The sequence below is a fragment of the Polypterus senegalus genome, chromosome 7, assembly GCF_016835505.1.
Source record: "Polypterus senegalus isolate Bchr_013 chromosome 7, ASM1683550v1, whole genome shotgun sequence".
Lineage (NCBI taxonomy): Eukaryota > Metazoa > Chordata > Cladistia > Polypteriformes > Polypteridae > Polypterus > Polypterus senegalus.
The window spans coordinates 45,604,238-45,629,555 of NC_053160.1; the positions used below are offsets into that span (position 1 = coordinate 45,604,238).

General features: G+C 36.8%; 1 protein-coding gene across 5 annotated transcripts in view; it reads left to right on the plus strand.

Annotated features, from left to right (window-relative positions):
• Window positions 1-23,391, plus strand: part of slc4a4a (solute carrier family 4 member 4a) — a 279,906-nt gene extending 256,515 nt beyond the window's left edge. For all 5 annotated transcript variants that reach the window (XM_039758567.1, XM_039758571.1, XM_039758568.1 and 2 more), the window contains 5 exons: window positions 5,931-6,104; window positions 7,558-7,719; window positions 13,250-13,346; window positions 14,244-14,323; window positions 21,396-23,391. In XM_039758567.1, coding sequence (XP_039614501.1) covers window positions 5,931-6,104; window positions 7,558-7,719; window positions 13,250-13,346; window positions 14,244-14,287 — 477 coding nt within the window. In that variant the 3' untranslated portion in view covers window positions 14,288-14,323; window positions 21,396-23,391. The remainder of the gene's footprint in view (window positions 1-5,930; window positions 6,105-7,557; window positions 7,720-13,249; window positions 13,347-14,243; window positions 14,324-21,395) is intronic.
• Window positions 23,392-25,318: the final 1,927 nt, after the last annotated feature.

Sequence of the window (25,318 nt, forward strand, 5' to 3'; positions counted from 1 at the left end):
TAAACGTCAGAATACAACACTTGCTCAGTAGATTGCATAGCAAAGGTTCCATGAAAAATAGCAAAAACTTATAATTTCCATCCAGAATCGGAAGAGGAATTACTTTTTACCATGGTGAGAGACAAGTGTGTATATATGATGTGCCACCAAGAACAAGCACTATCTAAAAGAGAAATTCAAAGACAATTACCCACCAAAGAGCGTGATCCGTGTTTGGAAGGTTGATGAGCTGAAATCAGAGTTAAAGGCCCAGCAATCGCTTTTCAAAAAACCTGTTGCTCAAAATAAAGTTGCTATTGAAGCATGATTTCAAATAAGTCATCTTTTAAGCTAAACACAAGAAGCCTTTTACAGATGGTGATTTATTGAAGGAAGCATTTGACATTACAGCAGAGACTGTCTTCAGCCAATTTATAAACAAAGATGACATTAAACTGCACAACATAGTTTATCGCTTGGCCATGTAACCATGACAAGGAGGGTTGAGTCACAGTCAGAGAATGTGGATCGACAAGTGTTGGTAGACTTGACACTCTGTGAATATTTTTCACTACAGTTCGATGAATCCCTGGAAGTAATGGACACAGCTCAGCTTTTTGTATGTGTCAGAATGGCTTTCCAGTATTCTACTGCAAAGGAGGACGTCTTTGCTCTTTAGCACTTAAAGGAGAGAAAGAAAAGTGAGGATATATACACTGTGTTTAAAAAATATACTTATCTATGAAAATGACATCCCTATTCATAAACTGGTGGCAATTACTATTGATGGGGCCCTGGCAATGTGCGGAATGCATGCTGGTTTTATAGCACTGTGCCGTAAAGACCCTTATTTTCCATACTTCGTAAGTTATCATGGTGTGGTTCATCAACAGGCCTTGGCTGGAAAGGTCATGGACTTTTTTCATGTAATGACACTGGCAGTCGGTTTGATAAACTCAATACAAGCAAAAGTGTTTCAGCACCACTTATTCAAGGCATTACTGGACAAGCTTGATGCCGCTTTTGGAGACTTACTTCTCCATGCTAATGTCCAGTGGTTGAGTCGGGAGAAAGTTCTGCAGCGATTTGTTGACTTGTTGCTGGAGATAAAAGCTTTTTTGTTGACAAGGAGCACATGGAACTATAAGATAATGAGTGGCTACTGGACCTTTGGTTTCTGACAGACTTAACTATAAAACTGAATGCAATCAACAACAAGCTCCAGGGATAAGACCGACACCTTCCCTACATGATAAGCACAGTGAAAGCATTCAAGGCAAAGCTTGGTGTTTGGTCTGCACATTTAAAGAAAGGAAGGGTGACACACTTTCCAAACCTGAATAAAATGTCACAAGGCATCAAAGACGAGAGATGTTTTTTAACCTGAGCAATACTGTGCTAACCTGGACAAAGTGAAAACAGAGTTTATGCTGTGTTATATTGAGTTAGACACCATGGAAGATATTGCTGCATTCGTCTTAAACCCTTTCCTGCCTATTGATATAGAACAGGTAGCAGCCAAATTCCAGCAAGTATTTGCTTTGCCAAGTGGAACTGGCATGGAGATGGTTGATTTGCAAAATAAAATGGAGCTGAAAGCTAGATCAAGGGACAGTGGCATTTGAGGACTTCTTAGCAGAATGAAGTTTGCTGTCCTCACCACATGTGCAGTAAGAGTCAGTGCCTACTTTAGATCCACTTAACCTCTGTGAAATAGCGTTTGACATGTTAGTTATGGTGTTATTTTAACTGGATCAATTTGAAAGTTGGACCAAAGCATTTCATGTATTTTAAGTACAGTTTGCTTAAATAAAAGCTTCAAGTTGGAAGCACAATCTTGGCTCTCTTTTTCTCTCAATGCTTCATAAGTAGATCTTGCCTTTCGCCAAGGCCGAGATCAGGGATCATGGGCTTAAAAAGGTTAGTAACCACAGTTGTACAACAAGCCAAAACGAAGGAGTCAGATAGTGTTAGCAAAGAGTGTTACACAATGGATTTGACAGACAAAAAATTTTCTGAAACACGATTCAAAAAGGGTTTTGTTCACGGCTCAGATAGAGAAGGATTGTCCCAGAAGATCTTTTATGCTGTCATGGCGAAATCAGGGTCATGACCGTCAAGCACACTCCCATGACAACTGCATGTGCCTCTAATGACTGGCGCCCAAAGTGACAGTGAAGGTACACAACCCTAAATAACAGTCAAAATGGTGAAAAAACAATAAATGTTTCCAAATATAAGACACAAAATATGTGAAAAATTACTAGAGGTAATATAACTCCTAATAACTATTAGTTTGCCTAGCATTTTAATTTTGGTGCCTGATTTTCTTGATTTCCTCATTTTGACTTTGTTACTCTTAGAGTTTTTCATTTCCCAATCCATTTTCAGGCTTATTTTTGTAGCAGATTGGCTTTGTAGGCTGCAACCCAACTGAACTGCTAGCTGTTCATTCTGGCAGTAAAAAGAAAACTTTTTTCCTCTTTGCCATTGATGTTTTACAGACAGAATTGAAATTTGTGATGCTGGTATATATTTTCCTTAATAATTAATTAGTAATTGACATGCATAAATGGGCAGTACATTGGCATTATCAAAATTAAATATGTACCACACTCCATGCACACAAGTCATGTGTGTATAATGGAATACCTTGCCAGTTAACAGTGAAATATATTTCACAAACTTGTTATAGAGAAAGAGTCCATTTATTTTAAAATTCTTTGTGACAGTGAAATATCAATGAATCTGGTGTCCTATTTGAAATGACTCAGAAAATTCCAAAGTGTTTATTGTTGGCCTCAGATAGGCTAGGATCCTACTGTTCCTGTGAATTACATGCCATATTGACTGTAGGTCTGTCACTAGCTTCTGCAAAGGTGACTAAGTGCTTTTGATCGGTTTTCTTATGTTAGTATTTAGACGTTTTTGAGAGCTAAGATTATTTGTGTCCTGCCCCGTACATGAGGCTTTCAGGACTGGTTCTAACCTCTGCATCCCTGAAGAGTTCTAAGCAGGTTCAGAACAGATGTAACAATTGATATTACATTTTTATTTGCTTAAAAAATTCTGAGATAAATTTTTGGCCATTTTTGCAGGTCTAGGATTTCATGAAGTACTTTTGCTATAATATAAACAGAGTCAAGTTTGGCTATTATTTAAACTTTTCATTCTTTTCAAACAAGATATCTTTCTGCCCCTGTACCCCCTGATGTTTAGCCAGTGGCAGGAGTTTTGATTCACCCTTGATTAATTTTGAATCATCTTTAACTCTATTAATCTTAAGCAGTTAGAAATGTAACAATGCAGATGTACGGTATGCATTTTTACTACTCAAAATGGGGGCTTTGAGACAATATATTTAATATAATGCATTTATGTACTCTTAATTTTGCACAAGACAAGTTGCGGCAGCACTAAAAGATGGTGTAGTAATAATAATAATAATAACTTTATTTATATAGCATCTCATCATACATTTATGTGCAACTCAAGATGCTTTCCACAGATTAATCAACATGACAAATACAGTGGAATGAATAATGACACTCACAAAATGCAAGAATTGGCAGTAGTGCAGACCTTAATGAGTCAGTAAATATAATAGCTCTGAGTAACCAATGCACTTATACAACTCTCAAACAATCAAAAAAGACAGAATGTTATCATATTTGGTTGGCTTCACTATCACACACTAAAAACAGTTTATCACAGAATTGGTGTTTTTGGGGTTCAGATCAGAACTAGAATGAAACTCATGGCTACTCAATGAAGTAAATGACTTAGTGACTTACTTCAGGTATTTCCACCTGAACTGATCCAAATCACTTTGCTAAATGCAAAAATATCCATCAGTAGGCAGTTTTAACAGGTGGCATATGGAAAATACTATATGTTTTAAAGTGGAGTTAAATTAAATATAATAATAAAGAGAACTTCTTGGAAGATGAGCACATTCAGTCACAGCCCTGTACATTTAATTGAGTGGAAACACGAACGTCTGGTGCAGCGAGCTAATGTGGTTGTTGTGGAGGACAAGATACATCAAAGTTGCATCCTGCTGTGCTCACAGCTAAGTGCTGTCTACAGTATATAATGCAATCTGTCTCTTTGATGTAGTTAGAATAGCTTTAGTGTAAAGTACAGGGAGCTTGAGCCTGTCCTTGTGTATACTGTATGTGCACAATGTACAGAAAATTCAGGCTCATTTTTAACTGCAGTGACAGCAATGGGTCATGAATAAAATCTGTGCTGGTGGCATGCTGTGTTTAAAAAGTAATTTGTCCTGTAATGTGTTACAATTGTCATTCTATTCCCTACAGAAATTTCAGAATATAGTGAAATACAGTTTATAATACAACTATCAAATGTACAGTATATAAATGACTTAAAAAACAATTAAGTTACCTTTCAAAATTCTGCATGACAGTATATTTTAAAAATAGTAAATGGAAAGTTCAAAATGAAGCTAGAACAACCCGAATTATAGTCACACACATCTCCTGTTTGGGAAAATTATGAGTTCCTGGTCAATTTTAACAATAATGGGGAAAGTCGTTTTGAAAACATTTCACCTCGTGAATTGAAAATACAAATTCTATATTGTAACACTCCTATAAACTATGTCCACCAGCAAAACGTGCCTCGGCACATCTCTTGTTATGCCAAACATTTTAGAAAAATCTCCTAGTAAAGAATTTTTTTTCTAGTTTTCATAAGACTCAATCATAACTTGATGAAATGATTGGTTGTTAACATTATTACTCTGAAATCATTACTACTAAATTGTCCTCTTCCTGAGCATTCATTTTCACACATGCTGTGTATTGTTTGATAGTAGGCAAATAATAATTATCCATCCATCCATCCATTGTCCAACCCACTATATCCTAACTACAGGGTCACAGGGGTCTGCTGGAGCCAATCCCAGCCAACACAGGGCACAAGGCAGGTAACAAACCCCGGGCAGGGCGCCAGCCCACCGCAGGGCCAAATAATAATTATCTTGACTAGAAACAAATATACTTTTGACCTTATCATTCTCTAAACAAGCTACAATAGCAGCTTGAGGAGATCAGCTTTGGAGATGATAAAATGAATCTAACTTGGCTCTAACCATCGAGGTAAGTGGTAGCACATCATGCCAATAACAGTAAACTGGATTAAAACTAGTTACATTTAACATAACACTTTGAAACCCATGAAAACCAGTTCAGGGTCATGGCAGCTGTAGCCTGTCTCAGCAGCATTGGGTGTAATACTGGAAACATCCCTGAATAGGATAACATCCGTCACTGAGGCCACACAGATGTACAGTCACACTAACTCAGGAGTCAGGTTTGAAGCACCAGTTAACCCAATACAGTGGGATATGAAAGGACAATTGCAGATGCATGCAAAAACATGCAAAATTTTGCTAATAACATGCAAAATCACCCTGTAACAAGTGAGTGCAGGATCTATGAAGCAGTAGAACTAACCACCATTCTACTTAGCTTGCAAAATCTTTGGTTTAAAATGTGTGTTTTTAAATGAAAAACTTCATTTTGCATAATTGGGCATTAAAGAAAATTATAAAGTATGTAAGCAGCCATCCTGTTTAAACATTCCAGGAAAATTACTTTTTAATGTACATTTTGTATTTCTGTCCCATTTTTTATTTATTTTAGTCATATAAAGCACCTATTGAGTTCAAGAACTGGATCACACTCATATTAAATATTATTTGTGTGTTGAAAAATTTTAAATATGATGTTTCAACTGTTTTAGAATTAACTAGTTATGGCTATGTGTTTATTCTTGGTTGTATCATCTGGTGATTCTATACATTGAGGCATTCTGTTCCAATGGAATACTTGTGTTCCCAAAGTTATAATTAATAAATAATTTTACAGAAATCTTCTGGTGTGAATATTAACACATTTAAATGACCTCTTTTTTTGTTTATTCAGTTCATGGATCGTCTGCAGCTGCTTTTAATGCCAGCTAAACATCAACCAGATTTCATCTATTTGCGTCATGTACCTCTCCGGCGAGTCCATTTATTCACCTTTATTCAGGTCCTTTGCCTGGCTTTGCTGTGGATCCTCAAGTCAACTGTGGCTGCTATTATTTTCCCAGTAATGGTATGCGATATTATGACTTCTTAGGGAGTGAACCAATTACTGTATATGTCATCGAAGAATTTTTCTGTTTATTAAGACATATTATATTTAAATACATAATTATAAATGTGTGATTTATCATTTGGTTAAAATCAGAAAATGTTATTTCTCTCATAAAATATAGTTTTTGTTGCTTTTCTATAAACTTGTTTAGCAACACCTAAGTAAATTAAAAAGATCCATTATGTTGTGATTGAAACAATGTGTAGGTTTGTTCTGGTTTAGTATGCCTGTTGTAACTAATATGAGGGTGTTATCATCCTGGAATAGGGAAAAACATGAGAGGAGTGTGTTTGCACCATAGGCTGTGCATGGTCCTGCATGGGCTTATGATGGCCTCATATATCTTGGCCATTACTGTATAAGATCATACTGTACAATCATCTGATCTAGTGACTCCCACAAGATAGCTTACCCATACCGTTATGGATCCCCCATTTGGAAACAGATGTTGTGGGTTGAAGGCATCCTTTACTTGTCTCCAAATACAAGTCAGACAGATGCAGGAAATGGGAGGAAAGATGGCTTTTTTGATGGCTTTTTTCCACTGCTCAAGGGTCCAGGCTTTGTGCTTCTTATGCATTATGCATCTTGGTGTATTGGCTCTGCATACAAGTTTTTGCAGAATAGTATCCCTGCCATTAAATACAGTTTTGTGAAGCTCACAACATACAATTTTTGTTGAGAGCTTTTGTTGAGCTCTCGATTCAGCTGTGTTGTAATGTGGCCTTTAACAACTACAGTATGCTGTTAAATGGCAATCTCTGTTACTGTTGGTGAGCACTGACTTGCAACCAAATTGTGTTTGCCAATGTATGTTGTCCATTGTGCTGTCATCATTTTTGATGGTGTTCTCCTGGACAAATGAAATCAAGTCTATGAACCAATGCATTTTGAGCCTCACTGGAAATTTGTTAGTTTCCTGTGTTTCTTTGAAAAGTACTAATTGTCAGGAGTTCAATGTAGTAATCATCAGACTTCCATTCGAGCTAACACTCTGCTAATATGATTCACCTTTGCAGCTACATTTGAATTTGTGATTTACTTCAAAGTTCTTTTTCATGTAATGTTTTCATTACTTTGTCCACCCCCATAGATCTACTTTTGATACGCTATAGTCTGATACTCCAAATTTCTGTGTAGTTTTCTCTTATTTTCATGTATGTATATGTTAAAGTAGTCCACTTTTGCTTTAACCAGATGGGCCAAATTATTATTTTTGTGCATGGGCACATGGCTGGATTGCTGAAGTACTGGGGAAATGGTAAAGTTGTTTCTTGATGCCATTCACACTGTAAATAGCATTAGCAATGGCTAAAAAGAAAATGCTGTTCTGTTTTTAGTTTTAAGGTAATGTTAATAATTTCTTTCATGTAAAAATTCCATTTTTACATTGATTTTTTCATATTTGCAGATCCTAGCATTGGTGGCTGTACGGAAAGCTATGGATTATCTTTTCTCCCAGCATGACCTTAGTTTCTTGGATGACGTTATTCCAGAAAAAGACAAAAAGAAAAAGGAAGATGAGAAGAAGAAAAAGAAGAAGAAAGGGAGCATAGACAGCGACATTGATGATGTAACTTTTTTTTTAAACTTCAGTTTGTGATGTGCATGTTTTTGCTCAGAAGAATGAATTTAGTAGAAGTTTTTTCAAATAATTTGCCCCAGCTAACAGATTGAATTAGTCTTGAATATACTAGTGCAGTTGAGTTTTTATTTATGATTGTTACTATTGTTGGTTCTCTAACAGTTAATAAGAATAATTAAGATCTTTAAAATTATGGTTCCTAAAACAGACTATTTTAAGTATTTTACTGTATGCACATCTTTAAAGGCATTTTTTTATAAGAAATATTCCATTGGTTTCAAGGTCAGGCTTGACTAGAAATACTTGCTGATCACACAGCTGGAGAGTGACAGGGTGTTCTTTCCAGATGTGCAAGTAAGGATTTCATTGCACTCTGTGCACATCTCAGTAACCATGAAAATTTCAAATTGGTTAGCATAGAAATATTTGTAATAATAGTAATAATAATAATAATAATAATAATACATTTTATTTATGTGCACCTTTCCCATGTTGGGATTATTCTGTTCTCCTAAGGAAACAGACTGATCTGTTATAGCTATTATAGGTGATCTGGGCCTGTGTGGAGAGCTGCATTAAACTCAAATTGCCATCTCTCCAGTTTAATTTCACATTTTCTACTGTGCAAACATATTTGCATTGCTGTTTTTTTTAGTTGATACAGGTTTCTTTAAATTTTTGAAAATATTCAAGAAAAATCCTGCATTAAAAATCAAAGTTTTCTCGTAAAGTTACATACTGTGAAGCAAAGTACTGTTTAAATGTTGTTAATAACATCTTCTTCATCTGATTGCTATACTTTTAGTGAGAAACTTTAAATTAAGAGGAAGTAAGGTATATGTTTTGATGAAGTTTACAGCAAGGAAAATTGAGCTTAAAATACTAATTGAGTAAATAGAACCCACCTATAAGATAAATATTTTTTATTACTAATTAGGGCACAAATAGATTAGATTTTTGCACATTAGATTTTAAGGAAATATAATTGAGTGTGCAATTGTATAATTTAAATATTTAGCCTAATTTAATTTGAAGACTATGGGAAGTAATAAACCTCATTTTTACTTTTAATTGGTTTTGCTAGTGACTTTTACAGTAGTAGAGTACAAGGCTTTTGTATGTTTGTTATGATCAATATTTTTCTACATACTACAATACCTGCCATCCTAAAGGTAATTTGAGATACTGGTATGATGTGAACAGCAAAAACTGTTTTGCATTAAGATGTTTGGGTGAGTAGGTAGACTATTTATTATATGTAGTTTATATAACTTAAGGTAATATTTACTTGAATTACTGCATTTGTATTACCTGGTGACCCTGAATTGAACTGAGCAAATTAGAAAATGAATGCATGGATGCTCTTTATACCATTAAATTAATATCACTTTAATGCACAATGGTTTCACATTTGAATGGCTTAATTAAATTATTAACCAAACCCATTGTTCCAAAATAAATGTAAGATCTTGTAAAACATGAGTCTGTGAGTCACAGCTGCCATCAGGTATGATAAAATAGAGGTTTTAAGAGCTTTGTTTCAAATTAACTTACAATAATGATCATGTTCAGGAAAATGATTGTTGTGATTAATAATAGTAAATATATATTTACATGTTCAAACCAAATCATATATCCTACATACAAATTAAAATATAAAAACCCAAAGTCTGCCTGTGTGTTACATATAGAGCCAGATTGTGGCTGCACACAACCTCATATTGGTTTACGCACTGGAGTGAAGGGACTCCCATCTACTTCACAGTCCACAGTGGGATCTGCCAGATCATCAGCTGCCCTTTCTACACAGAGGAGGTGGCCAGTAAGCACTTTATGGCCCACACAGAACTGTCCTTTACTTTTACAGTGGAAACCATGCTCACAGTCATAAGTTCTGCTTAAAAAATCAAAGGAAATTAAATGCTTGTGGAATTGTGGGAAATAGCAAACATTATAAGAAACATTGATGGCCATTTTGATTCAATCACTGCTCATGGAGTCTTATAACATACTGTATTTAATCACATGCCTTTTTACTCTCTGTAAAATATAAAAAGGCAAACAGATATAAGTTTTTACATCATTTTAGCCATCAGTTTAATTATGTTACCTTTAAGTTTTCCTAATCCCTCTTTAGTAGTGATGACAAAAGTCTGCTGGATTTGCTTTGCCTCAGCAAAATTGCAGAAATATTCAAGAACTTCACCAAAACTTCACTGCAAAAATGCATCTACTACTCATTTACTATCATGTATTAAGACCTTAACAAACACCTCTTTTGGTGTTCATAACACTTTCAAAGTATCAGTAAAGTGTTTACTCATCTTTGCAATGTGACCCACTAACAAAACGTCACTTTGGACTGATCTGAGTTGGCTTAAGTGAGACACATTTCTCTTGACATTACATATTTTGTATAAGACCTGTGAATCCTTCATACCAGCAAGCAATTTTGTCAATATGCCACATTGCAAAAAGATGAGTAACTGATCTACTGATGTTTTAATGAAGACCAAAAAAAGCCTTACTAGATAACAGTAAATGAGAAAAAGATTAATTTTTGCAGTACCTAAACTAAAGTGTTAATTATTTTTTATTGAATTCAAATTTTAAATCATTCATTATTATAAAAAAAAATCTTAAAAAGGAGACGAGACATGATTTTTTCAGAGAGACACTTTCACGTCCTGTAAGATGAGTCTTTGTGCCAAGAGATTTAACCACACCCGGGGCCAGAAATAAAAGACAGAGTAGATGATAAAGCAGAATGTCGTAAAGAATTCAAAAACATTGGAGCAATACACATGCAGAGCAGGTTAGAGATAATGGAAGTACGAAAATTCGAAAGTCTCTAAAAAAGGATAGTAAAGATCGGATTAGCGCAAACAAATGGAAATTATTACTGGGTGAAATAACGGGACAGCAAAAAGAGATTCAACATATTGTTCGGATTTAAACTTTAAGTCAGAGACTTGTAGATCGTCTAATTCGTGTTGCCATCAGGGAAAAGTAGTGTTTCTTCCCACTGAAGATGCGTATCCGTGAGAATTAAAAGATTTATTGTTTGGTGAAAGTGAAATCCCATGACAGAAAATTTTAAGCCCCGCGAGACAAGAGCTTATACAAAGAGATTTGGAAAAGTCCTGCCCACATAACCACGCACACAGTTCGATCATTTCTCATTTGTGTGAACGATATTGTCAGACACATTTCTTGTAGAAAGAAAGAAACGATATTCACTCACACGCAGTTATATGTTGCGTTGTCACGATGTAATTCCAAACACGGAATCAAAATTCATTGCGATATGGATGAAAAGGTAAAAGCGAAAAGAGATCAAATATATGGACATAGCTGATATGACAGAAGTATGTACATATTGTTTGGCTTTAAACTTTAAGTTGGAGACTTCTAGATCGTCTAATTCGTGTTTCCATCAGGGAAAAGTTGTGTTTCTTCCCAATGAAGAGGCCTATCCGTGAGAATTAAAAGTTTTGTTGTTTGATGAAAGTGCAATCCACATACACGAGCGACAGAGATGCGAAGTTGCTGAAGTGTATTGCAGGTGGGGGAGTTGGAGAGAGAAGCAAGCAGGGGGCAAAGCCCCCCAGTGTATGTGTATATATATATATATCCTGCTCAAAAAAATTAAAGGATCACTTTTTAATCAGAGTATAGCATCACGTCAGTGAAACTTCTGGGATATTGATCTGGTCAGTTAAGTGGCAGGGGGGGTTGTTAATCAGTTTCAGCTGCTGTGGTGTTAATGAAATTAACAACAGGGGCTCTAGAGGGGCAACAATGAGATAACCCTCAAAACAGGAATGGTTTTAATAGATGGAGGCCACTGACATTTTCAGACACCACCAGGTTGCACCTCAGACTGTCCAAGGACTCCGTGATGCCCTTGTCCAGATATGGGAGGAGATCCCCCAGGACACCATCCTTTGTCTCATTAGGAGCAGGCCCCTATGTTGTCAGCCATGCATACAAGCACGTGGGGACCATACAAACTACTGAGTATGATTCTGAGTTGCTGCAATGAAATTTCAGCAAAATGGACTAGCCTGCCACATTATTTTTTCACTTTGATTTTCAGGGTGTCTTTGAATTCAGCCCTCTATAGGTTGTTAATTTTCATTTCCATCAAACGATGTGGCATCGTTTGGGTAACATATTACCCAGTCCATGTCAATCTAGATATCCAGCATGATTTTTTTCCCCATTGAGATCTGATGTTTTTTGAAAGTGTTACTTACATTTTTTTGAGCATATATATATATATATATATATATATACACTCATTGGCCAGTTTATTACCGGGTTGAACCACATTTTGCCTTCAGAACTGCTGTAATTCTTTGTGGCACAGATTCAACAATGTGCTGGAAACATTCCACAGGGATTTTGGTCAATATTGACATGATACCATCACATGGTTACTGCAGATTTGTCATCTGCACATCCATCATGTGAATCTTCCGTTCCATCACATCCCAAAGGTACTCTATTGGATTAAAATCTGGTGACTGTGGTGACAGGACATAATATGCTTTCATGTTGATGATGCCAAATTCTGACCCTACAATTCGAATGTCGCATCAAAAATTGAGACTGATCAGACCAGGCAACATTTTTCCAATCTTCTTTTGTACAATATTGGTGAGTCCTAGCCAACTGTAGCCTCATTTGCCTGTTCTTAGCTGACAGGATAGGCACCCAGTGTGGTTTCCTGCTACTATAGCCCATCTGCTTCAAGGTTCGATGTGTGGTGCATTTAGAGATGCTCTTCTGCATACCTCGGTTGTAACTAGTGGTTATTTGAGGTCCTGTTGCTGTTCTGTCAGCTCAGACCAGTCTGGCCATTCCCCTTTGACCTCTGCTATCATCAAGGCATTTTCACTCAGACAACTGCCACTCACTGGATATTTTCTATTTTTCGGATCATTCTCTTGTAAACCCTAGAGGTGGTTATGTGTGAAAATCCCAGTAGATCATCAGTTTCTAAAATACTGGCACCAACAACAATGCCATGTTCAAAGTCACTTAAATCACCGTTCTTTCCCATTCTGATGGTCAGTATGAACTTCAGCAGGTCGTCTTGACAGTATCTACATGCCTAAATTCAGTGATTAGCTGATCAGATATTTGCATTAACAAGCAGTTGAACAGGTGTATCTAAGTGGCCAGTGAGTGTATTGCACCTTTGAAAGTTTGATAAAACCAATACTCGCTGAAATTTGCCAAATATCAACCTGGAGTGAGATGATTATACGAGTTCTGACCAGGAGAAAACATGGTGTTTCTTCATGTATTTTAAAGTACCTTTAGATATCATGTAGTACTACAGCAAAATGCTAAAAAAGAAAGTGGAAGTACTACATGAAAGCTAATCATGTGAGGAAAAATTTGATACATAAGATTAAGAGCAGAAAAATATGGCTTTTTAATGAAGAGCATTTTCAATAGACAAAAGCCTAATCTTCTCTCTAATACTTTTTAAACATTTCCTCCTCAGTCTGATTATCAATACCCAGAAAATGTTCCCAGCATTAAAATCCCCATGGACATCATGGAACAGGAGCCCTTCATAAGTGATAACAAACCTGCAGACAGTGAGTAACTCTTATGCAAACCCTGCCTGACTGCAAGTAGAATTAAACTGAGGTGATCTGCGCCATACACCTTGCTACCATCATAACCATTTTAACTTCAGGCATTCTTTTTTCTTTTTTAGTAACTCGGCAGACTGCTTATAGCATTTAACTATTGTCAAATTTTAAGCTGACCCTATTGTGCTGTCATTTTATTACTGTTAATTAGACTTTTCCTGTTGTTTAAACCTTTAACCTTAGTTAGAATTAATTTGCCTTCACTGAAATTCTCTGACAAAGTTCCTTTGGTATCACTAACAATTCTTTGTTTGTTCTTTGTTCGTTTCCCACTCCGTTTTCTGCATGATTTTTAAAGGGGTGAACTAGAATTGCATGGTTTAATTTTATTTTCTCCAGATAGAACTGAAGCATGCAAATATATATATCAAATAATAACCATAAATGATTAATTAAAAAATATATCTGTAAATGATTAGCATCTACAAATTATACAAAAATTGGTGAATCTTTTATCATAGCAAAATTAGAACTTAAGGTCTATTTATAATTTAAATTACATTAGAAAACAAACTATTTAAAAATAATTTAATATTCTTCACACACTTTCTTAATTATATAAAATATTTTGTTTCATTTATATTCCTAAATGAGATGCACTGATGTTATTTATACTAATTAAATAATTATGTACATTTTAGCATCCATTAATGTGCAATTTAACAAAACATGGAGTTCAATTTTCTTCAATAAAATATTTTTGTCGTGTCTTTTTTGTAAGCTCTATTGCAGGAGAAGTTGACCGTCTATGAATAGACATATGCAGCATATGTGCTATGCAGACCACCAGTTTGTACATCATGTAATGAGAAACCATATGTTTTATGTTTTATTTCATAGGAGAAAAGTCACCAGATTTCCTTGAACGATACACATCATGTTGATCAAGTTCATTTTGCAAATTCAGCATCTATGCCAAGGTAATGTATTTTAAACGATTAACAACATTAAAGTCTTTTTTATATAGTGTTAGTTTGGTTTTACTGTTTTATTACTATTTTTCTTTTAACATCTGTTATGCTTACCTCTGTATCTTTTAATTTGTATGTTTGATTAAGCACAAATAACATATTGAATTAGCCATCTATCCATTCATCCATATTTTTAGCACAGTCAATAAAGACTCCCTTGGCATTAATGTTGGCAAGGCAAGAATTTGCCCAGCAAAAAAAATAGTCTTCAGATTTTATTATACACCATTGGAATCACTGGGCATTTAATTTGGCTTTTTTGTCAATGATCACCAGAAAAAAGGCTCTTCAATGACAAAGTGAAAACAGATTAATTACAAATGTAAAACACAAAATAATGAATTCACTCATACATGTTAATGAAGAAAGCATTGCCTGGCATCTTTCCAAACTCAGAATGTTGCACTTGAGGTGTAAAATGTATAAAAAGGTTACATTTACTCACTGAGAAAACACTCACAAGGGAGGAAAAGTCAAAGGAGGGATATAAATCATGAAACAGAATACAACTACACAGCTCTAAATTCTGCAGCTCCTCCGAGCTTGCCGTCACAGGTTACTGCCCTGTTTATCCAGTCGGGTGGGTGGCTGCCCCACTTTTACACCCGTCTTTATCATTTCAAAGCACTGCTCTAATCTGAGGTTAAAGGGCCAGGACTACTGTAAGGTAGCTTCCGGGTTACCTGTGGCTTAAAAATATCTAATTTATTAATCAAATAACATTTTCCTTATGTCTGTCCCACTGATGCCTTTGGGCACCTACTGTTATGAAGTCTGGCCCCTCATACTCCAAAACTGCTTTAGATCCAAAAGTCAGTCCTCCAGGTGGGTCTCGGAATACTGTGTAGGCTTGGTCCTTAAATTCTGCAACAGGTTTGCGACCAGCACTTTACAAACGCACCAAGCCTGTAATAATAAAAAGGGGAGAGGGGAACCATAACTCCGAGGATAAAGATAAAAACAAGATTTTTTTTTATAAATATAATAACGCTTATTAACAAGAGAACAGAAAAAGGCAAAATGCAAAAGGATGTGTTAAAGAGACAACTCAGAAACAACCAAATCCAAAAGCTGAATTCAAACAGCAAAAAAACAAGCAGAGACTCCAAACCTAAAGAATCAAACTGAGAACTTGTCAAGTTCAAATGAACACAGGGAAAACAAGAAGTGGGAGTCAAATAAAACAAGCAGGAGTGCACGTCTTAGCAGCAGGCTGAGGCATTTCAGGCCTTTATATAGGCTGAGGGTGGTCCCTACAGATGTAGACTAAATTAACATTCTTGACAAATACAAAATAAGAAACACAAAGAACCTAAACAAAACATTTACATAGGAAAAATATTAACTCTACTTATTAAGAATTTCAAAACCAAATCACATCACTTTTCTACATAGTCACCTTCCTGTGCAATGCCATTTTCTCAGCGTCATACCAATTACTCCTCCCGCCTTCACCGTTTCCAACAAAAATACGAAAGTGTGGTAACTTTATGAAGTCCTTCGTAATAATCAGATAGGTAACTGATCTGCTCTAGATGGCCATCACTTCCACATTTCTGCCTTATTTTCATACCAAAGACCACATCATTAACGTTAAGGAAATGCAGAGAAACCTAAGCAGAACAGAAACTGGGCAGATTTAGTTTTTTCATGCCATACTAATGTCATGGCCCTGTTCCCCTTTGTTTGCCCCTATTGTATTGTGCTATATCCTTTAAGGCAACCACTTCGATTAGCTTGATAATTCTGTGATATTGTTCCATATATCCCTGCTGAATTAGCAATGTCATGACAACTCTTTAAAATAATTCTTTAGCAGCCTAATGTAAAGAGATATAAAGTAAATCAAACCAGTATAAAATCTAAATACAACCCCAATTCCAATGAAGTTGGGACGTTGTGTAAAACGTAAATAAAAACAGAATACAATAATTTGCAAATCCTTTTCAACCTATATTCACTATACACTACAAAGACGAGATATTGAATGTTCAGACTAATAAACTTTATTGTTGTTTTGCAAATCTTCACTCATTTTGAATTTGATGCCTGCAACACGTTCCACAGGGAGTTTGCATGTTCACCCTGTGTCTGGGTTAGTTTCCTCTGGGTACTCCAGTTTCCTCCCACAGTCCAGAGACATCCAGGTTAGGTGCATTGGTGATCCTAAATTGTCCCTAGTGTGTGCTTGGTGTGTGTGGGCTGCCACCCGGCCTGGGGTTTGTTCCTGTGTTGGCTGGGATTGGCTCCCGTGACCCTGTGTTAGGATATAGCGAGTTGGCAAATGACTGACTGAATGACTATTATATTATATTATATTATATTATATTATATTATATTATATTATATTATATTATATTATAGCAAAATACCCGCGCTTCACAGTGGAAAAGTAGTGTGTAAAAATAACGGAACATGATTGTCAATGTAATTGTTTTGTCACTGTTATGAGTGTTACTGTCATATATATATATAATTGTGACGGACAGCCAGGTCCCATGCCTGGCCGGGACGCCCCTGCTGCATATGTTCCGGGGGAGCCATCATGGACAGCTCAATACCTCCCTCGTGCCTCTGCGTAAGTCTGTGCCTTTGGGGTGCAAGCAGCTGATGCTGGGGGTGCCAGAATCCATCGAGGAAGAAAAATGATTATTTGTACAAAATCTTAATTTATCTATCCATTCCTAAATAATTAAATGGGAAGGCTATTTCGTATCAGTGCAATACGCTGTTTGTTAAAACGGATGACTCCCGCACTTATATGCACTTAGTGCTGCGTGGGTATTATGAACTATCGTATCTGTTCAAGTTCTATTTAAATTATAAATATAAGTAATTTTTATTTAGTCGATAGAAATATGCTTTGTAGGAATGTAAGTTAAATTTAGTCATCATTGCATAAATTTTTGATCACCATAGAAATTTAAAGACTAAATTCAACTTACATTCCTACCAATGATATTTCTGTCGACTAAATAGAACCTACTTATATCCAAATAGAACTTGAAAAGATATATTTTTTTGTATCTGATCGCGCATTTTAGATCGACTTGACGTGCATTACATCGAGCCCGCGTGCTATTGTGCTCTAGCCTCTCTGCCTCAATAAGTCACCATCTCTTCGCTCTTACTTTTTTACCGTTCATTTAATCATGGCTAGTCGCGAAAAAATTACAAAATGGAAGGAGGATTACACTGAGTATGACTTTACCAAAACAATTATTGATGGCGAATAAAGTATCCATTATTCATAAAGCTTCAATTGGTGATCTGTTTTTCTGCGTTAACCTCATATTTTTTCATAATTCTTCTCAAACCAAGGGGGTTCGAAATCGGGATCGTCCGTCACAGGGGGTGTGAGTGTAAAATTAATCGGGAAGCGGTGATATATATGTATGTGTGTGTGTATATATAATATATGTATATATATATATATATATATATATATATATATATATATATATATATATATATATATATATATAGTTTTACTGTCAAATAATGCAAAGAGTACGCGGCACGTGTTTCACCCTAATTCTGGGCTCATCAGGCCTACACATTCACTGCATCCCCTCTTGGGAATCGAACCTCGGACGTCAGCGCTAGCGCTTGTGTTACGCCACGGTGTGTGGTTCGTTTATTTGATGGTATGTACAGATATATAGATAACTCCTGTAGCCACAATAAATGTCTTTATTGAATAGACAAACCAGGGGTGAGCAAGTTCCTTTCTACTGCAGCCACAGCCGCGACACACATAAAAAACATCAATAATAACTCATAAACTTGCAATATTATTTAGGAAAATCGCAACATTTTACTCACCAAAAATTCTGATTATTTGTAAACAAAATCCATCCTCCTGTCTTTCCTCAAAAACAGTTCAATCACTCTGTCAAACGGATTATCTGTGCACTTCAGTTCCATCAAAAAGAACCTGCTCTGTCGTATTTCTGGCATAAGTTTTAATTCGCTTTAGGGCTGAAAATGTCCGCTCGACAGAAGCATTGTACACGGGAATGGTCACCACCAAATATACCAATGTGAACAGCCGTCCCATGCTCTCATTCAGATTTTTCTGATGAAGGAAGTCAAGGAGATCAGTGGGAAATTTTCCTGCAAAATCATCCATGGCATACATTACAGTTAGTTCTGTTTTTAGCCGAGACAGATCAAAAAGCACTCCGTGTCTCTTGTGTTAAAGTGGAGAAGGCTGCATGCTTGAATTTTTTCTTGTATTCCCGAAACTTCTGGGGCTCGAGGAGCGTGACAATCATCAGGTTTTCGTGGTCTTGAAATTTGGTCTGTGTCTGGCAAATAATATTGTCCAGAATCCTGCCATGGAGTTGGCCGTAGTGAGTGCGAGGACACTCGGAGCGCTTGCGGTGCGCTGAGTGGCCTTGTAGAGTTCCTTATACCAGCTTCTATCCAATCAATGGGTCTGTATACGGTGACATTGCCGTACGCCTCCTAGAGGGCCCTGCTGACACCAACTCAAAATCTGATTGGTTGAAGCAACAGGTTAATCGACATTTATTCTGTGTTAGAGTGCCTGCACAACGGATTATGAAGGTCTGTCTGCCTGGCAACAAATGATGGCTAAAATGTGATTGGTTAAATGCTTTAATATGAAGATACATGCCTGGAAGCAGCACAACCATCGGAAAAGCTATGAAAGGAAGTGAGCAGACTATTTGGAATTATTTAATAAGTATTCATGGACAAAATGTAATTAATATTAGTTTGTGATTCAGATATTTTTACTTATGAATATGCTAAGCACAGTCCTTGACCCACGAATATTTACCTTATATGGGCAGGCACTCAATTACATGGGAGGTGTGACGATGCGACACGCAACTCTGTCTCCCATGGCCATCGATCTGCAGTCTATTACAGTATATGGATGAAAATAGGTTCCAGTTATGACCATTACGCGTAGAATTTCGAAATGAAACCTGCCCAACTTTTGTAAGTAAGCTATAAGGAATGAGCCTGCCAAATTTCAGCCTTCTACCTACACGGGAAGTTGGAGAATTAGTGATGAGTCAGTGAGTGTGTGAGTGAGTGAGTGAGTGAGTGAGTCAGTCAGTCAGTCAGTCAGTCAGTCAGTCAGTCAGTGAGGGCTTTGCCTTTTATTAGTATAGATATTATATTATATTATATTATATTATATTATATTATATTATATTATATTATATTATATTATATTATATTGCCTGAATACATTTAAAAGTATTTGATATTTGATATTTTTTGCATCGTTCCTTGTTATCTTTTTTGTGTTGCAACTTTTCTTTGTTGTTGTTGTTTTCTTCTCTCGATCCCATTCCTGTAAAGCGTGTGTCTGTCATTTTTAGGCACCTTATTTGCCTTCTGTCTCCCTTTTGAATGCCACAAATGTTAGACGGGCCTTCATTACCCACTGTGAAAACACCATTCATATTCTTGCGACTACTTCCCGTCTTTGGGTTGTACATCGTTAGTATTCAGCACCCCAGCGTCATTCAGTATGTTATTCACTTTTTTGTTGCAGAAATGCTTCATTTTAGCTTACTTTTTTGTAAAAGTAAATAAATAGCCACAATCAAGAATTGAACTTTGCACACAATAGTGTATTGTGTCGTCATCATCACTACCACTGAGTTGTCAAAGCCAAACCAGCCAGATCAGATTGATGTCAGGGACTTGACATACACATATGAAGGCAGTAATGTTTTATTAAATAGTAGAAAAGATTATATTGAGGAAAATATAAATATTCTTTTGATGCCAGGTGGAGCAGGCTTAATTAAGCTGAATTAATGCACTCTGGATCCTGAGAAGTTTTTAGAGCTAGAAGAAATTTTTGAGCAGAGCCCAAACTTGGTGACTGGCAAGCAGTGGCAGAAGACACAGTATAATGACACTGGAAATATTCTGTTTGGGGGAAACATGTACAGGGAGGAATGGTGCCACCTCATTTTGTCTTCTTTAATTGTGCTGTGTGGTTTAAGGTATTATGTCTGTACTCTATTAATATCCAGCTGACACTTCAGGAATAAAACTAAATGTCTTGGATTTTCTAGTGTTATTAATAAACAGAACATCAACACTAACAGCCTCAATGGTCTACACAGTTCACATTGTCCTACCTTGTGGTGTGCAGTACTGAATACCTTTGAGTAACACAGGTTCTGGCATATCTTCATCTCTTGCCAATTAACCTTTTAACCTAATGTTGAAGATCAGTCTTTGTTACCAGCTATGTCACAATTCATTCATGTCTTGATTGTTAAAAAATATTTCACTGTTTTATTGCTGCCAAATGATGGCTAACCTACACTGCCCTGGGTTCTCTTTAGCCATTATAGAAAACATCCAGAGACGCATTGCTGATATAATAGAAAAATTAATTCATCTTCTTTATAGAACATGTGCTCAGCAGGTGACGGCTTGTTTCAGCCGCTGGGTCGTAGGTTTAGGTCAAGCTAACACAAGGCCAGACTCTTAGAATATTTTTCTTTAATAAACAGTCAGATCACACAGTGAAACAAACTTCAGTTGAGGACTACAGTTGCTTTGTTTTTTTAATAATAAAAACTTAATCGAGGTTAATATAACTCTCTTGTTTCCCTCCAAATGTATAGTTTTATTTTTGTGATATGCATTTATACAACTGGGCGGCATGGTGGCGCAGTGGGTAACGCTGCTGCCTCGCAGTTAGGAGACCCGGGTTCACGTCCCGGGTCCTCCCTGTGTGGAGTTTACATGTTGTCTGCGTGGGTTTCCTTCGGGTGCTCCGGTTTCCTCCCACAGTCCAAAGACATGCAGGTTAGGTGCATTGGCGATTCTACATTATCCCTAGTGTGTGTGCCCTGCTGTGGGCTGGTGCTCTGCCCGGGGTTTGTTTCCTGCCTTGCACCCTGTGTTGGCTGGGATTGATCCAGCAGACCCCCGTGACCCTGTGTTAGCTGGTTGGATAATGGATGGATGCATTTCTATAATAAGTTAACAACAATGACTTTTTTTTTTCTTACAGCCCTCCAAGAATTCCAGCAAAATCTGTGCCTCAGATTAGAATAGAAATTGACCCAGATGAGAAAGGTTTCTCGTGGAGCAGCCGAGGGTCCGAGACTTTCCTGTAAGAAGCACAATCACCATACCTGCTCTCTTTTCCTGGTCTTAAAGAAGAGTTTGTTTTTCATTTTCATTCTCTATGCGATCAAAACAGATTGGAGATACGTGGAAGGATCAGGCTAGTTTTCAGCCAGTTAAAACTCTCAAATTTGCCACAGAGCTGCTTATATAAAACAGAGCACACCGACCAGCTGGATAATGATTATCCACAAACAAACACACATTTCGATTTTTTGCACTCTGGATTCCATGCTACTGTACTTTTTTTTTTTTCATTTAACCTTGATTATGAAACATTTTGTGTTCCAACACGCAACTGAAACACTGCCAAGATTAACCTTTGCTTCCTCTTCTATGCAAAGATGCATAACCTGACTTCACTGGAATTAATAAATGAGAATAACAAACACCAAGTGTGGCGAGCTTGCACAGGCCAATCGGACTTCTCTCTCGCCTCGCACTTTCTTATTTTCTGTGTTTTCTTCTGTGTTGGCCCATTTTACTTTGAGGCTGTTTCTTCAGACGAATGGCAAAGAATTTTGAGGCCTAACTTTTGTGTCTTTTTTTAAACCTTTTTGTAAATTAATGATCATAATAATAATCACAATAATAATTATAATAAACTATTTTCCTGTAGCAGGAAATTATCTGATCTATTTAGTAGTTCTACCTCTTATTATAGGCGACAATTACAAAATGAAAGGGTGTGAAATACTTTTGTTAAGGAAAAGGCACATGACTTAACAGAGTGTTACTCATTCACTTTCTGCTTTGTTTATAGTTCCTTTTGGAGCATATTATTCTCAAAGATATAATGTATTATGTGAAAGGCAATATTTTTAATACAGAAATAATTGTTACACTTAAGTATGATAACTTGTGATGTGTGTATTTGACAGAAGAGCAGATATTTTGGGCTGTGCCACCATTCAGACATTACTGAAGTATTGACGGCTTTCGGTGATAGCTGAAGTGATTGAAATGACGAAAAAGCGTACAAGTCAACCAGTCTTCATTCAAATCAGTCGATGCAAGCCACTCAGAAGACGTTCCAAATAATCTTCAGTATTGCTGGAATACAATTGCAGATTTTTTCAGTTTGTCATAAATATTAAGTGACGAACAGATTATCTGATCCCCCGAGTACGTGACAGTCTTATTTTAAATGAAAATAAACGCTCTTTCTATACACGGAACAGCTGATTAATGCTTACAATTATGTTATTTTCAAATTGTGTTTCTCTCTCTTGGTGTAAGATGTCAACACCACAATTAACTTTCAAACTAATTTAATTTGATTTACCTTCATGTGTTTCCATTAATAAAACACAAAAGTCTTCCAGCTAATGCTGCGCTGAATACATTTCTAGGACTAAAATATTGTGCCTACTTTTTAAAATTCTAAAATAAAATTCCATTTGGAATGTATATGTATATCTTTTAATTACCGCTTGAACGTCACTTTTCTTCACCATGGAGTTTTATGTCAATGACATTTTATGAACAGTTTCCAATTTGGCATTTGCAGCAACAGTTTGTCTCATTCCATAATGCTGATTTTATTATGTCTGTTTTATTTTATTTCTTTGCAAAATTAGAGTAAAATATAACTGAGCATGCTACAGTATTTGCTATACCCTGAAATAACGATTGCTTACATTCATCAATCATTTAAATTGAAAAGGGGCAATATATCTTTATTACGTAATCAATTTTATGAGCACTATGGACGGACTAAGATTAAATAACTATTTTTTAAAAGCAGCATAAAGCATGGTATTAGAATATTAATGACTATTTCCTGTACTTTATATTGTAACTTTTTAGAATGGAAAAAATATTTTAGCATTTATATTTTTGAAATGAAATGTATCTTGAAAATAAACCAACTTTATTTACTTGGGTGTTTTTATTCATTACTCTCTTATTGTTTTTAATGCTTACAATTATGTTATTTTCAAATTGTGTGACTGTCTCTTGGTGTAAGATGTCAACACCACAATTAACACAACTCACAAAATTCATTTAGCTGGAGATAGAAGAGAAGGAGTGAATTAAAATAAAACTGACACACCAACACTGAGGACATTCAGCCAACAAGTTATTAAGCAGAAGTGTGTCAAGTAACGCTATGGGGACTCCATTATACCAACAGCAATATGCCTGCGTAAGGCCTCGGTGTGACAGTAACCAAGTCAGAGGCTTTCTTTCTTTTTAATTTCTCTTAAATTATAGTCATTCTGGTGTTTACGTGTTTATTTATTTACTTATTTATCTACTTATTTATATAATTATTTAAGGAGCTTCAGTAAAAAGGCAAATTTGACCCCTGGGGACAAATAAAAGTTCTATCTATTCATATTAAAAACTAGCAGTGATGGACGATTTTCATCTTAACTCTTACGTGACACTTATGCCAGATTCATGTACACAGTCATACAGTTGCCAATATTCCATGTGTCTCTTATTCAAATAGGTTTGAATATTGGAAGCAATCTAGAAGAGAAGAGGCCATTCAGCCCAGCAAAGCTCACCAATCCTATTCACCGAATTCCTCCAAATGAACATCAAGTTGAGTTGTGGAGGTCTCTGAATTTCTACTGCCTACCACATTACTTGGTAGCGTATTCCATGTGTCTGTGGCTCTCTGTGTGAAGACAAATTTCATAATGTTTGTGCAAAATATACCCTTAACAAGTTTGCAGCTGTGCCTCTGTGCAAATCTTCCAAGCTCCCCACAAAAACATAACAAATCCTTCTATGCACATATTCATTTTGTCATTCCGCATCATAGTAATTTGTGTAACTAAGGCATGGGCAAAGTATTCAAAGCAAATTAGATTTTTATGTTGTTTGTTCTGTTGTTTTCTAATGAGTTTGCATGCAGCTTGTGTGAGGAACTTTTAGATTTGGGTACGACTGCCGATCCTAATGTGATGTGGAAGACCTGCCGTGACAAGACCCTGAAGGTTGCTGAGGGCTGTGTTGTGGTGTTACCGGTGTTCCCAGAAGGAGGTGTTTGAACTCGCAGGGCACCCTGGATATCATTGTGAGGAGCCACAGTGCACGGCTCAATGGCAACTCTGGTCTGTACTGGGAACTGAGAAGGACAGCTGCGAGGGCTCTGAAGGCAAATGAAGAGGCGTTTGTTAGAGGAATCTGTGAGCAAGTGACACACCATCTGTGGTCTAGCGACCCACGTCCTGCTTACAGAGGAATCGAAGCATTACGCACATCTGAATGTGTTCCTCAGAGAGTCGCAGTCAGGGCAGCTGATGGAACGGTCCTTACGGATGACACTGCAGTTGTGACCCACTGGGCTGGCTACTTAGAGCTGCTGTTCAAGCTGATCCTCAGGCTAGGACATTGGATATCTCAGGGTCCACGGTCTTTGAGGCTGATCCTCCAATTAGCTCTGAACCACCCAATCTCACTGAGGTTGCACAGGTGGGGAACCAGCTTGGGGGAAGGCTGCAGGGATCTGTGGTATCCGGGGTGAACTTCTTCAGGCTGGTGGTAAGGCTGTTATCCTGGCATTGCAAGCAATCTTTGCTTCCATTTGGGAGACGGGCATCATCCCAACTGACTGGAAAATAGGACTTGTCATACCTATCTGGAAAGGGAAGGGTGATCGCCAGGATTGCAGCAACTACAAGGGGATAACACTGCACTCAGTGCCGGGTAAGGTCCTTGCTAGGGTCATTCTCAATAGGATCTGTGATCACTTGCACACCTACCAGCGACCGGAGCAGTCTGGTTTTACGCCTAAGAAGTTTATCATCGACCACATCCTGACACGAGGGTTCTCATGGAGCGCAAACACAA